This window comes from Girardinichthys multiradiatus, chromosome 8 (genome assembly GCF_021462225.1).
Source record: "Girardinichthys multiradiatus isolate DD_20200921_A chromosome 8, DD_fGirMul_XY1, whole genome shotgun sequence".
NCBI lineage: Eukaryota > Metazoa > Chordata > Actinopteri > Cyprinodontiformes > Goodeidae > Girardinichthys > Girardinichthys multiradiatus.
The window spans coordinates 18,639,846-18,653,947 of NC_061801.1; the positions used below are offsets into that span (position 1 = coordinate 18,639,846).

At 37.9% G+C, this 14,102-nt stretch overlaps 1 protein-coding gene across 1 annotated transcript; it reads right to left on the reverse strand.

Annotated features, from left to right (window-relative positions):
* Nucleotides 1–11,836: 11,836 nt before the first annotated feature.
* Nucleotides 11,837–14,102, reverse strand: esm1 (endothelial cell-specific molecule 1). The gene is made up of 3 exons (XM_047373068.1): nucleotides 13,571–14,102; nucleotides 13,158–13,301; nucleotides 11,837–13,047 (listed from the first exon to the last, which is right to left on the reverse strand). The coding sequence occupies exons 1-3, from the start codon at nucleotides 13,968–13,970 to the stop codon at nucleotides 12,965–12,967; spliced, it is 627 nt and encodes a 208-aa protein (XP_047229024.1). The 5' UTR covers nucleotides 13,971–14,102; the 3' UTR covers nucleotides 11,837–12,964.

A 14,102-nucleotide genomic window follows, 5' to 3' on the forward strand; every position in this document is an offset into this window, starting at 1 on the left:
AAAGTAAAATTGCATCCTTTGTCAGAACATTCAGGCAAACTGAAAACTAAATATATGTGACTTAATAATATAGTTATTATTACACGTCTTTTGAAAAAGATACTTTTTAAACAAATTATTGGTAAAATTATTGTTTTATCATTTTTCTGATAGGAAATCCAAAAGAACATCTGCATTTTACAACATGATCATTTTGAACCTATATATGAGTAACCTACATGATAACTTTATGAAAGATCAAAAGACAGTTAATACAACGTGAAGCCAAAGGTTCGGACTCCCAATTTGAATTAACCTTTTAATGGCTGATACAAGAAATATTTTCAGTAAAATACAGATTTAAAAAACTGAATCCCTCAGTTGGATTCATTTAGTAAAAACAAGTTTTTTTTCAGGGACACTTTTTTTGTTGTTGCTGTTATAATCAATACATTAGGTTTGTGCAGTCATGTAATAATCATAATCAATTATAAAAAAAGAATTATTTTGCATTTTTTTAAAGATTGCATAAAATATTTTTTGCAACATAAAAACTATATACAGCAGGTTTTTGGGAATAGCATTAACTTTGTTAAAGAGGAAGATGTCTCAGAAATACTTGTGTTTATACGTTTGCAGTTACAGGTTGTAAGTTAACATTTTTTAATAAAGTTGACAGATTCTGAACAAATTGTGACTTCACCAATGATTTAACATCAGACAAAATTCACCTTTCTCACAGTAAACATCTCTGTGCAGTTTATTTATGTTAGGATGCACTAAATTCTTCCCTAACTATTTAACTGTTGGACAATTTTAAAGTGGTAGGAAATGAACCATGAAAACTCTATTGAATACCAATGCGTTTGATTTAATAAACCGTACGTTTACTTATTTAATGTAAAAGTTACTCAGTTCAAACATCACCTGTGTTGTTGTGTTGCTGTTAAGGGCAGGATTTTTTGTTTCAACAGGAGCTCTTTTGTAGGATGTAAACAGGCAGGCTCAGGAGTTTGATTGGTTGCTGAATGCAGAGACAATGTAATTAAGGGAGGCCTGAAATAAATTAATGATGAATTAAATGTTTTATCCATTGTTGATGAATATTGGGCAATGATATATACATAAAGATTTTAATCTTATTTTTTCCCAGAGGGAAGACACAATAGGTCACGATAGGGTTCCTTCTTTTAGCTTTCCACCAAACTTTCACTGTTACTGTTTGCAAACATCCTACTTTCCACGCAAACACAGGGGTGAGATGATTGCGCTAGGCCTGAAAGAAGAGCTGACATGACGGTTGCCATGAGAAGACCACATGGTTTCCATGACAACAGACAGCAGCTCTAATGTCATTACTGCAGACCAGATTAAGACATTATTAAAATTTAAAGCATTACACTGCTCTTTAAATGCTTGCATGTTCAGGCACCTCAGGTGATCACTGACCTATTGGTTCCTAGTGGTTCAGTAACTTGTGGAGCATCCAGTTGGACCTTCAAGGTGGCTTTGCGTAGGACTTCTCTGGGATAAATTCCCTCTTCTGTGAGGCGAGTCAACATGTGGAAATTCTTATTTGCCAAATTAAAAAATAATCGTTGACTGGCATCCTTTTGTCTCTGGTTTGTGTTAGTATTTTAAACCGTGCATAACATGTCTAGCTTAAGCTAGAAATGTTAAAAGTCTTCAGTTTATGTTGTACAAAACACTAGTAAAATAAACTAATAAATGAAATTACATTTAAATTAACAGCTGCTAATAAGTATGTTACAATCAGTGAGTTTGTGAGTTTGATTAGTGATCAACTTCTAGCTGCAAGGTGCCCTCAATACAGTGGTTTGTAGTTTTGAGAATTTCTCTTAAAACGTAAATGACAAAATATCCACAACATCATTTAAGATGAATTTTTGTATTCATGTCAACTGCATTCATGTCTTATTGTTAAAGTTTTGGTTCAATAACACTAAACCTAAAAACATACCTAGAGATTACTCTAGTCAAAAAGCCAAATAAAATTGTATATACTTAATGTTTCTATGTACCTAACATTTAATCTGTGAACACAAGTACTAGTTGCAAAAAAAAAACTTAAAAGAACCTTTATGTCATATAACAAATTTGACCATAGCATTTACTTTAATAATGTGAGCAAAATATATAATATATATATAATATATCTGATGCAAGCTAACGTTTTTTTCTGTTTGTAATAGGTAAAAATATAATATTATTATTAAATATAATGGCATGATAACAGTGATTTGGAGATGTCATTTGGATTTATAAAGAAATAATTTCCAAGAACTTTGGTGTGTTTGAGTATCATTAATATGAAACAATAAATGCTGAAAAGAGCAAAATATAGAACATGAGGCCTAACACATTGAAATTACTCAAATATGATAATATTATTATCTGGAAAATGGCAAAACATATTGTGACTACCTTTTTTGTCAGTACTGAACACCCCTAAATGTACATCTTTAAATATAGATTTACTAAAGTACTTTGCAAGACATTCAGCCACAGATGTCTTTATTACTTAGGGTTATTTCTTCCTTTGTCCTGAAATAGTTTTGCTATTCTCATACATATTTACAGAAGAAATAACTTAAGGAACATCACTGTTAGCGGTTTACTTTGTTGCATTGCAGTTATGCAAGAACTTACAGTTACACAGAAAAATAAAAACTAAACCGTGTAAAAAAACAGCAGACATTTTTTAGAGATTCTGAACATTTCACCTGTCTTTTGGCAACTCACCATGTTTCTGCTTGTGAAAATCAAACTGCATGGAAGTATTTTATTCAGGAAACTCCATTAATTTAAGGTCAGAAATCTGCAAAGTTGGAAAGGTCAAGTCTACTGCATCTAATTCTTTCCCAGCTTACAGGATTTTTGGGAAACACAAGCAAAAAATACAAAACAGGATAAAAGAACAGAACCAAAAATGTATTCACCTGACTGAGTTCCCATCATTCCAGTCAGTGGGATGATGCATTTCCTGTTTCTCTTCACAGGCCTCAGTTTTGATGCTTCTAATCAATTTAATCAATTGCATACTTTAATTTCCTTGTTTGCACTGGGGATGTGTTGTTTCCAATAAACCCTGTCATTCCTCAGCCCTGGTAAACAACCTGTTGAGGCTAGGGCCAGACTCTAAATACCAGAACATCTATTTGCAGTAAATCTGTGTTATTTACTACTTCATTCACGCACCTTTGTTATTGCAGAGGCGGCTGTGACGTGCTCAGGGAGTCAGATAAAGAGGTTTTCTCACCAATGCTTTCCTGTTATTTCCAAGGCTCCTTTGTTTGGTTGGGGGACTTCGGCCTGTTAGCTCTCAGGGGAGTAACACTTGAGTCTGAGCACTTGAGAATGCTCCTGTCCTCACACAGAGACTATTATCATACCTGTCTGTACCGCTGAGCATGAATACCTGATTTTATTTACTTTAAATAATCTTTTATATTCAATATCTGTAGGGTGAAGGAATCTTTTTTATATTTTAAAAATTTGCTCTCCACTATACAGTGCTGCACGTCTCCACATGTTTGACAATTTTAGTTAAGCTTCATATTTATAAGCTGGAACATGGAGCAGCAAAAGTAGCTAAAATGAACCCTGCTTGTGACTCATGCACAACCCTCAACCATTTCTGTAAAGTATTAGAGCAGAAATTCTCAAGACAACTTAGAGTTTTTTTCATGTGCCATAGAATTTCAAAACAGTGGTACAAGAAGACTTTTCCATTTCTTGTGTTTTGTCATAAAAACAACAAAAAAAGGCGTTACATAATTGGTTCAACAATCTAGATTAATCATGGGTTCCGTTTTTACTCATAAGTCTAAATTTCCAAGTTTCAGCTTGAAAGAGTTCATAGAAAGTTCCTCTGAAGTCAGAATTCTAAGTGGGAAAGTTGGAGGCTTCTCATCAATCCTGATCACACAATCCAAAATGGCTTCCATACACATAGAACATATTGCAAGTCAACTTGAACGTTCTTGTTGTTACTGACTGTACATTTTTGGAATTCATTTACACTGTTTTACAGAGTTTATTGTATTTTCAAATGTTAAGATTTTGTCCCCAGTTTTGGGGCTGTTACTGAGGTTCATAATTAAAACGATTAAAAGAAAATCAGCTAAACAAAAGTTGATATAAATAGTAATTGTTTTCAATTTATACAGTGAGGTGAAAATACATTTGCCCCCTTGCAGATTTTTTTGGTTTTTACTGTTTTGTCACACTTAAATGTTTAAGAGTATTAAACACGTTAATAATAGACAAAGGAAACCGGAATAAATACAAATGGCAAATTTTAACTGATGATTTCATTTAACAAGGGAAAGGCTACCAAACCAACATGATGCTATGACAAAAAGTAATTGCTCCACTAAACCTTAAAACTTCTTGCATCACCGTAGCAGCATCAGCTGCCATTAAGTTTTTGCCATGACTGACATTGAGTCTTTTTGCGCTTTTTGTCAGAATTGTTTTAATATAGGGCTGCACGGTGGTGCAGTTGGTAGCACTGTTGCCTTGCAGCAAGAAGGTACTGGGTTCAATTCTCAGCCAGGGGTCTTTCTGCATGGAGTTTGCATGTTCTCCCCGTGCATGCGTGGGTTCTCACCAGGTACTCCGGGTTCCTCCCACAGTCCAAAGACATGACTGTTAGGTTAATTGGTCACTCTAAGTTGCCCTTAGGTGTATGAATGAGTGTGTGCATGGTTGTTTGTGTGTTTCCCTGTGATGGACTGGCGACTTGTCCAGGGTGTCTCCTGCCCATAGACTGCTGGAGATAGGCACCAGCTCCCCAGCGACCCACTATGGAATAAGCAGTAGAAAATGACTGACTGTTTTAATATACAGGTCCTTCTCAAAATATTAGCATTTTGTGATAAAGTTCATTATTTTCCATAATGTCATGATGAAAATTTAACATTCATATATTTTAGATTCATTGCACACTAACTGAAATATTTCAGGTCTTTTATTGTCTTAATATGGATGATTGTGGCATACAGCTCATGAAAACCCAAAATTCCTATCTCACAAAATTAGCATATTTCATCCGACCAATAAAAGAAAAGTGTTTTTAATACAAAAAACATCAACCTTCAAATAATCAAGTACAGTTATGCACTCAATACTTGGTTGGGAATCCTTTGGCAGAAATGACTGCTTCAATGCGGCGTGGCATGGAGGCAATCAGCCTGTGGCACTGCTGAGGTCTTATGGAGGCCCAGGATGCTTCGATAGCAGCCTTTAGCTCATCCAGAGAGTTGGGTCTTGAGTCTCTCAACGTTCTCTTCACAATATCCCACAGATTCTCTATGGGGTTCAGGTCAGGAGAGTTGGCAGGCCAATTGAGCACAGTGATACCATGGTCAGTAAACCATTTACCAGTGGTTTTGACACTGTGAGCAGGTGCCAGGTCGTGCTGAAAAATGAAATCTTCATCTCCATAAAGCTTTTCAGCAGATGGAAGCATGAAGTGCTCCAAAATCTCCTGATAGCTAGCTGCATTGACCCTGCCCTTGATAAAACACAGTGGACCAACACCAGCAGCTGACACGGCACCCCAGACCATCACTGACTGTGGGTACTTGACACTGGACTTCATGGCATTTTGGCATTTCCTTCTCCCCAGTCTTCCTCCAGACTCTGGCACCTTGATTTCCGAATGACATGCAGAATTTGCTTTCATCCAAAAAAAGTACTTTGGACCACTGAGCAACAGTCCAGTGCTGCTTCTCTGTAGCCCAGGTCAGGCGCTTCTTCCGCTGTTTCTGGTTCAAAAGTGGCTTGACCTGGGGAATGCGGCACCTGTAGCCCATTTCCTGTACACGCCTGTGCACTGTGGCTCTGGATGTTTCTACTCCAGACTCAGTCCACTGCTTCCGCAGGTCCCCCAAGGTCTGGAATCGGCCCTTCTCCACAATCTTCCTCAGGGTCCGGTCACCTCTTCTCGTTGTGCAGCGTTTTCTGCCACACTTTTTCCTTCCCACAGACTTCCCACTGAGGTGCCTTGATACAGCACTCTGGGAACAGCCTATTCGTTCAGAAAATTCTTTCTGTGTCTTACCCTCTTGCTTGAGGGTGTCAATAGTGGCCTTCTGGACAGCAGTCAGGTCGGCAGTCTTACCCATGATTGGGGTTTTGAGTGATGAACCAGGCTGGGACTTTTAAAGGCCTCAGGAATCTTTTGCAGGTGTTTAGAGTTAACACGTTGATTCAGATGATGAGGTTCATAGCTCGTTTAGAGACCCTTTTAATGATGTGCTAATTTTGTGGGATAGGAATTTTGGGTTTTCATGAGCTGTATGCCAAAATCATCTGTATTAAGACAATAAAAGACCTGAAATATTTGGTTAATTGGTCTCTCTGAATTGCCGTTAGGTGTGAATGAGTGTGTGCATGGTTGTTTATCCTGCGTGTTTCTGTGTTGCCCTGTGATTGATTGGCGACCTGTCCAGGGTGTACCCTGCTTCTCACCCGTAGACTGCTGGAGATAAATATATATATATATATATATATATATATATACATATATATACAGTACAGACCAAAAGGTTGGACACACTTCAAATAGTTTTCTTTATTTTCATGACTATGAATATTGTAGCTTCACACTGAAGGCATCAAAACTATGAATTAACACATGTGGAATTATATACTGAACAAAAATTGTGAAACAACTGAAAATATGTCTTATATTCTAGGTTCTTCAAAGTAGCCTCCTTTTGCTTTGATTACTGCTCCGCACACTCTTGGCATTCTGTTGATGATCTTCAAGAGGTAGTCACCTGAAATGGTTTTCCAACAGTCTTGAATGAGTTCCCAGAGATGCTTAGCACTTGTTGGCCCTTTTGCCTTCACTCTGCAGTCCAGCTCACCCCAAACCATCTCGATTGGGTTCAGGTCCAGTGACTGTGGAGGCCAGGTCATCTGGCGCAGCACCCCATCACTCTCCTTCTTGGTCAAATAGCCCTTACACAGTCTGGAGGTATGTTTGCGGTCATTGTCCTGTTGAAAAATAAATGATGGTCCAACTAAACGCAAACCGGATGGCATAGCATGCCGCTGCAAGATGCTGTGGTAGCCATGCTGGTTCAGTATGCCTTCAATTTTGAATAAATCCCCAACAGTGTCACCAGCAAAGCACCCCCACACCATCACACCTCCTCCTCCATGCTTCACGGTGGGAACCAGGCATGTAGAGTCCATCCGTTCACCTCTTCTGCGCCGCACAAAGACATGGTGGTTGGAACCAAAGATCTCAAACTTGGACTCATCAGACCAAAGCACAGATTTCCACTGGTCTAATGTCCATTCCTTGTGTTCTTTAGCCCAAACAAGTCTCTTCTGCTTGTTGCCTGTCCTCAGCAGTGGTTTCCTAGCAGCTATTTTACCATGAAGGCCTGATTCACACAGTCTCCTCTTAACAGTTGTTCTAGAGATGTGTCTGCTGCTAGAACTCAGTGTGGCATTGACCTGTTCTCCAATCTGAGCTGCTGTTAACCTGCGATTTCTGAGGCTGGTGACTCGGACGAACTTATCATCCGCAGCAGAGGTGACTCTTGGTCTTCCTTTCCTGGGGAGGTCCTCATGTGAGCCAGTTTCTTTGTAGCGCTTGATGGTTTTTGCGACTGCACTTGGGGACACTTTCAAAGTTTTCCCAATTGTTCGGACTGACTGACCTTCATTTCTTAAAGTAATGATGGCCACTCGTTTTTCTTTACTTAGCTGCTTTTTTCTCTCCATAATACAAATTCTGACAGTCTATTCAGTAGGACTATCAGCTGTGTACTGTATCCACCTCCTGCACAACACAACTGATGGTCCCAACCCCATTTATAAGGCTTGAAATCCCACTTATTAAACCTGACAGGGCACACCTGTGAAGTGGAAACCATTTCAGGTGACTACCTCTTGAAGCTCATCAACAGAATGCCAAGAGTGTGCTGAGCAGTAATCAAAGCAAAAGGTGGCTACTTTGAAGAACCTAGAATACAAGACATATTTTCAGTTGTTTCACACTTTTTGGTTCAGTATATAATTCCACATGTGTTAATTCATAGTTTTGATGCCTTCAGTGTGAAGCTGCAATATTTATAGTCATGAATTTAAAGACAACTCTTTGAATGAGAAGGCGTGTCCAAACTTTTGGTCTGTACTATATATAAATATATCTATCTATAAATATATATATATACAGGGGTTGGACAATGAAACTGAAACACCTGGTTTTAGACCACAATAATTTATTAGTATGGTGTAGGGCCTCCTTTTGCGGCGAATACAGCGTCAATTCGTCTTGGGAATGACATATACAAGTCCTGCACAGTGGTCAGTGATTTTAAGCAATTCTTCTTGCAGGATAGTGGCCAGGTCACTACATGATACTGGTGGAGGAAAACGTTTCCTGTCTCGCTCCTCCAAAACACCCCAAAGTGGCTCAATAATATTTAGATCTGGTGACTGTGCAGGCCATGGGAGATGTTCAACTTCACTTTCATGTTCATCAAACCAATCTTTCACCAGTCTTGCTGTGTGTATTGGTGCATATTGGTGCAATATTTGAACCATTGGATGCACATGGTCCTCAAGAATTGTTCGGTAGTCCTTGGCAGTGATGCGCCCATCTACCACAAGTATTGGGCCAAGGGAATGCCATGATATGGCAGCCCAAACCATCACTGATCCACCCCCATGCTTCACTCTGGGCATGCAACAGTCTGGATGGTACGCTTCTTTGGGGCTTCTCCACACCGTAACTCTCTCGGATGTGGGGAAAACAGTAAAGGTGGACTCATCAGAGAACAATACATGTTTCACATTGTCCACAGCCCAAAATTTGCGCTCCTTGCACTATTGAAACCGACGTTTGGCATTGGCATGAGTGACCAAAGGTTTGGCTATAGCAGCCCGGCCGTGTATATTGACCCTGTGGAGCTCCCAACAGACAGTTCTGGTGGAAACAAGAGAGTTGAGGTGAACATTTAATTCTGCCGTGATTTGGGCAGCCGTGGTTTTATGTTTTTTGGATACAATCCGGGTTAGCACCCGAACATCCCTTTCAGACAGCTTCCTCTTGCATCCACAGTTATTCGTGTTGGATGTGGTTCGTCCTTCTTGGTGGTATACTGACATTACCCTGGATACCGTGGCTCTTGATACATCACAAATACTTGCTGTCTTGGTCACATATGCGCCAGCAAGACGTGCACCAACAGTTTGTCCTCTTTTGAACTCTGGTATGTAACCCATAATGTTGTGTGCATTTCAATATTTTGAGCAAAACTGTGCTCTTACCCTGCTAATTGAACCTTCACATTCTGCTCTTACTGGTGCAATGTGCAATCAATGAAGACTGGCTACCAGGCTGGTCCAATTTAGCCATGAAACCTCCCACACTAAAATGACAGGTGTTTCAGTTTCATTGTCCAACCCCTGTATATATATATATATATATATATATATACACTGAAGAAACAAATATATGATCCATATGTATATATATATATATATATACATATGGATCATTGTCCTGTAGGACTGAAAGTTGTAAACCAATGGTCAGAAATTCTCGTTCAAGTGTTTCTGGCAAAAAGCAGAAGGCATGGTTCCATCAATTACGACAAGTCTTCCAGGTCATGAAACAGCTCCAGACCATCACAGTACCATAACCTTGTTTGACTATCATTATAATGTCTGAAATGTCTTGCTAATTTGACATCAGATTTAAGAACACATTATTTCTAAAAAGTTATTTTGTCTTGTAGGTCCTCCGAATATTACTTTCATTAATATTTTATATTCCATTTTGTCACCAAAGAGTGTTGCCTTTAAACTTCCCTATTTATGCAAATGTTCCCCAGTCTTTTTTAAATATGGAATCATGAACATTAAGCTTTATGAGGTCTGCAGTGGTTTAAATGTACCTCAATCCTGTGAAGGTTCACAAGTGTTCTCTATCTTCTCCATTTGTGAATACTAGCATTGGGGCATGGGGTGTTCCTTTTCAAAATTGTTTAGCCTGCTTCGTGTAGTCAGATTGGTACTATTTGGGTGATTACTGGATTCTACGGGGTTTCAGCAATCAGACCTGGGCGTGGCTAGTGAAACTGAACTCAACTTTCCAGACAATGTGGTTATCCATAGTTTATTCATAATGTAACAAGGGCGCTAAATAATTTTTCACTTACAGTAAGGCCTGGTTCCTTTGGACAGCTTTGTCCTTAATTAACTAAGATGAATTATTCTTTTGGATTTGCTCAGATAATCTTTTTCTAATATTAAAATTTGTTTGATGATCTTAAACATTAAAGTGTAAAATAAAGAAAAAAAAACAAAGTGTGCCATTTTTTTTACGTACTGTTAAAAAGTACTGTGCCTTAGTTTATTCTTTAACTCTGACACTTTTTCCACCTGTTGTGAAATGTGCATTCTTTTAACAATGGTATTCCTTTCTGTTTTTATATATGAAATCCAGATTTTCAATTTGTACACACTTCCTTCTAATTAAGTTTGGATTTAGTATTAAAATGGCAGATACGAAATTCTTATGATAAAGATAATAATCAGCAAAGTTTTTATTTTTTCAGGACCTTATATTTCAACTTTTTAATTTGGTAGGTGTCAAATAAATTTTATTTTGATCATAAATCTGCTTTTTATGCATTTAATAAACCTTGATGTGCCAAATATTTCTCTAGGGAATTATCTGTTCAGTTGAAGTTTATATATCAGTTTTCATTTCAGTAATAACAAAGTATAAAGACATGATTTTCTCCATTAACTCAAACCATCGACAGAGCAGTAGCAGTTCCACGTCACTGATAAATTCCAACCTTTTGCACTTGTCACTTGGAAAAAAACAAAACAAAACACTTGCCTTAAATTCCTGCCCTGGACAGACACAACAACAACAGGAAGAAGGGCCATTTTCACAGGTGTCAGGAAGCGCAGAAAATAAACAGGCTGAATACTGGAAAACATTTTCCTACCAGAAAGGGTGAGAGGTGAAGTTAATAGGAGTTATTTATAGCTAGGGGAGAATTATTGTGAGAATTTGTCATATTAATTATACAGTTTTCTGTTTGTAGTGTACCATAACATTGATGTATGGACTATTTGTTTTTGCTTTCAGTGGAGAAGCCTCCACATGTTATGAAATGTCATCTTTCACAGTGATAATACATCAAACAAGACTTTTAAAGTATATTAAATATGTTATAGAATATTTTTTTTCATATTGGCAATATGCTTTAAAGATTATTAGGTATGCTAGAAGTTGTTCTTTTCCAGATGAACTAAAAGCTTAAAAAACCTTTTGTCACTGAAAGGTTTTGCTTCCTTAATTTTGATTTTTTTTTTTCCATTTGTGGATTCAAGGAGAGTATGCCAACTCCATTTAAGTTAAGATCGTATAAAACAAATTCTCACTATCATTCTCAGCAGTTTCTGCTCCTGTTCAGATATTTCATGCCATATATCATCATGAGAATATAGTAAAAAGCACTTCTCTTCTTCACAGTGTCTCCCATTTTAATATTTTGGCACAGCTTGCAAAACTCAAAAGCTTCTATTATTTGTCAGCCTGAGCTTCTCTGCTGAGAGAAATGTTTTTCCCACGAGTCTTTCAACTATGTCGGAGTTCAAAAATAAAGTTTGGCACAGGAAAGCTCTGAATTATTAAGAGAACGTTTGAAAATGTTCTGAAAATGTTCCGAAGGTTTGTATAACACTGAAGTAGTTATTTTCAAGCAAACCAGAAGAAACTCCATTAATGATCTGGAAGAATGATACATAGGCCTACACATAAGACTGTAATTGACAAAAGTGACAAGAGTCAGTTATACGTTTTTATTGCGGAGTAATTTTATACAAGGACAGAGAGATACATGATCCTTTTTATTTAAAATAAAACTGGATATTTATGAAATTAAAAGTGTTCAATGAAACAAAAAATGATGCTATTAGTTCAAATTAAGCAGCAATTATATAAAATGCAAAAGATCACCAGAAAACACTAGGAATCAAACATTCATACATTTTTGTTTATGTTGGTCATTTGCTGAATGTACTGAAAAGAACAACTCAATCATCAGAGCCCAAAGTGACTCAAACGGTGTTGGATAAAGAAATACTTATTTCACCAACCCTCATCAAAAATATCTTTCTTTTTTACAGATCCTATACAGTACACACTGTCAACAAAATTTAGATGTAAGTTTTTTAGTTTACAGTTTTCAGAATCAACATTTTAAAAAGTAATTCATATACTGATATGAATAAATAATTCAATTAGAATTTATACTTCACTTTTGCAGGAACTGGAAGTTTGTTTTCCATCACACGAATCTAAATCTCTGCAGAGTTTTATTTTTCAAATTAAATCCTGTAAAACATCTGCAAAATTAGTTCTAATTTCTGTTTTTAGGAATACAACTTCCTCTTAAATTTATACTTAACGTTTTACATTTGGACATGGTTTGGAGGAATACTGTTTTTAACATTAAACATTATTTGGGCAACATGGAAATCTACTTATCCCAGGAACTTTTTCCACTATTAAATAAGTTATTACTTGGAGCAGAAAAGTGCGCTTTAACAATTATGCCCCTATTTTGCATCATACAAAGTGTAGTTGCTTTGTAAATGTTTTATATGTATTTCCCCAACTTCTAGCTAGTATGCAATATAGGGAACCAATGTGCATAATGAACTTATATTTAAATATTTTTGACTTAATATAACAAAAGACTTTGACAAACCTGATACTGAAAAAAAAAACAATAGAAGGAATATTTAAAGGGTAGAAATAACTGCATATTCATAGAAAAGACGAAACAAGAATCAAACAAGGTTTCGAATGCTGGTCAAAAGGTTTTTATACATTGCAAAACATACATTTTGGTTTATTTATAAATTAATGCTACATTTAAACTGAACATTTGAACAGGTCTTTTTTTTATTGTCAGCGAGGGTTAAGCCTTTTGGGAGCAGTGGATCTGTCTGTGACCTGTGCAGAACCCACTTGTCCTGAGCCCACTTCAGACCCTGAGAAAACAAGTGAAGGAGTTTATTTATCTTTCATTTTTTGCAACTCTGTGCAGATCTTATGTAATGTAATGCAATAAGAGAGTTATTGCCTGAAAGCATAAACTCACCTGTTTGTGGTCCAGTTTTGAGCTTGCTGGCAATTTTGGCAAAGAATGTGAGGGTGAGACAAGCTCCAGTTTCCCTATCACATATACCTCCTTTGCAGCTGCAGGTCTTGCGGCACTCAACCCCATATGTCCCATATGGGCAGTCTGGAAAAAAAGAGAAACACTTATCTTAATATGCTAAAAAAAAATGCATGTGATTTATTGGAGCAACAACGATGCATATAAATGCAACGTTACATTATGAATAATCACAGTGGATCAGGTCTGCAGATATGACTTAGTTATAAGCTATAGAAATACGACCAATTCCTGACCAGTGAGCTAAAAGGTTATTAACCCCAAATGAATCATGATTTAAGCATCACCGTATTTAAGATGCAGTAATCAAAGAAGACTAAGATTTAACGTCATACCATTGCAAATCCCGTATTCGTCTCCATAATCGTCCTCATCCTTGTAGAACTCGCAGAACAGCCCCGCTCCGCACTTGACGCCGTGCATCCCAGACACCGTGCGGTAACAGTGCTCCCCTCTGCCGGCCGCGCAGACTTGACAGCAGCCGCAGTCGTCCAGGACTGTCCGCGTACAGCGCTGCGTGCCGCCGCAGCGATCAGCGCTGCATCTGTCCGGGCAGTTCACCGCATACTTCACGCCGGCGCCCCACGCCTCAGCATCATGCAGCACGAGTGAGGACAGCACCGTGAGGAGCAGGAGGGACATCACTGGGTGCAGGATGGTCGGATACAGCGTGTGGAGTATGAGGGGAGCTGCGATCTCGTCTGAAGGACTCGGGTTGACTGACCCGCGGTTCATCAGGTTGCACGGTTATCAGCAATGAACAACTTTGTTTTGCTCATGGTCAATTTCCTCATTCCGGTGTTGTCGTCCTTTTTTTGTTCTCCAGTAGCCTTTTTTAGAAATCCGGCTTGGAAGTGGGATTAACTG

Bases quoted from the DNA above. Each gene is read 5' to 3' on its own strand.
- esm1 (XM_047373068.1), bottom strand. From the start codon at position 13,970: ATGAACCGCGGGTCAGTCAACCCGAGTCCTTCAGACGAGATCGCAGCT. The intron at 13,302-13,570 runs GTATGACGTTAA...CTTTTTTTCCAG, and splicing joins CGAATACGGGATTTGCAATG to ACTGCCCATATGGGACATAT. The intron at 13,048-13,157 runs GTGAGTTTATGC...TTGTTTTCTCAG, and splicing joins CAAAACTGGACCACAAACAG to GGTCTGAAGTGGGCTCAGGA.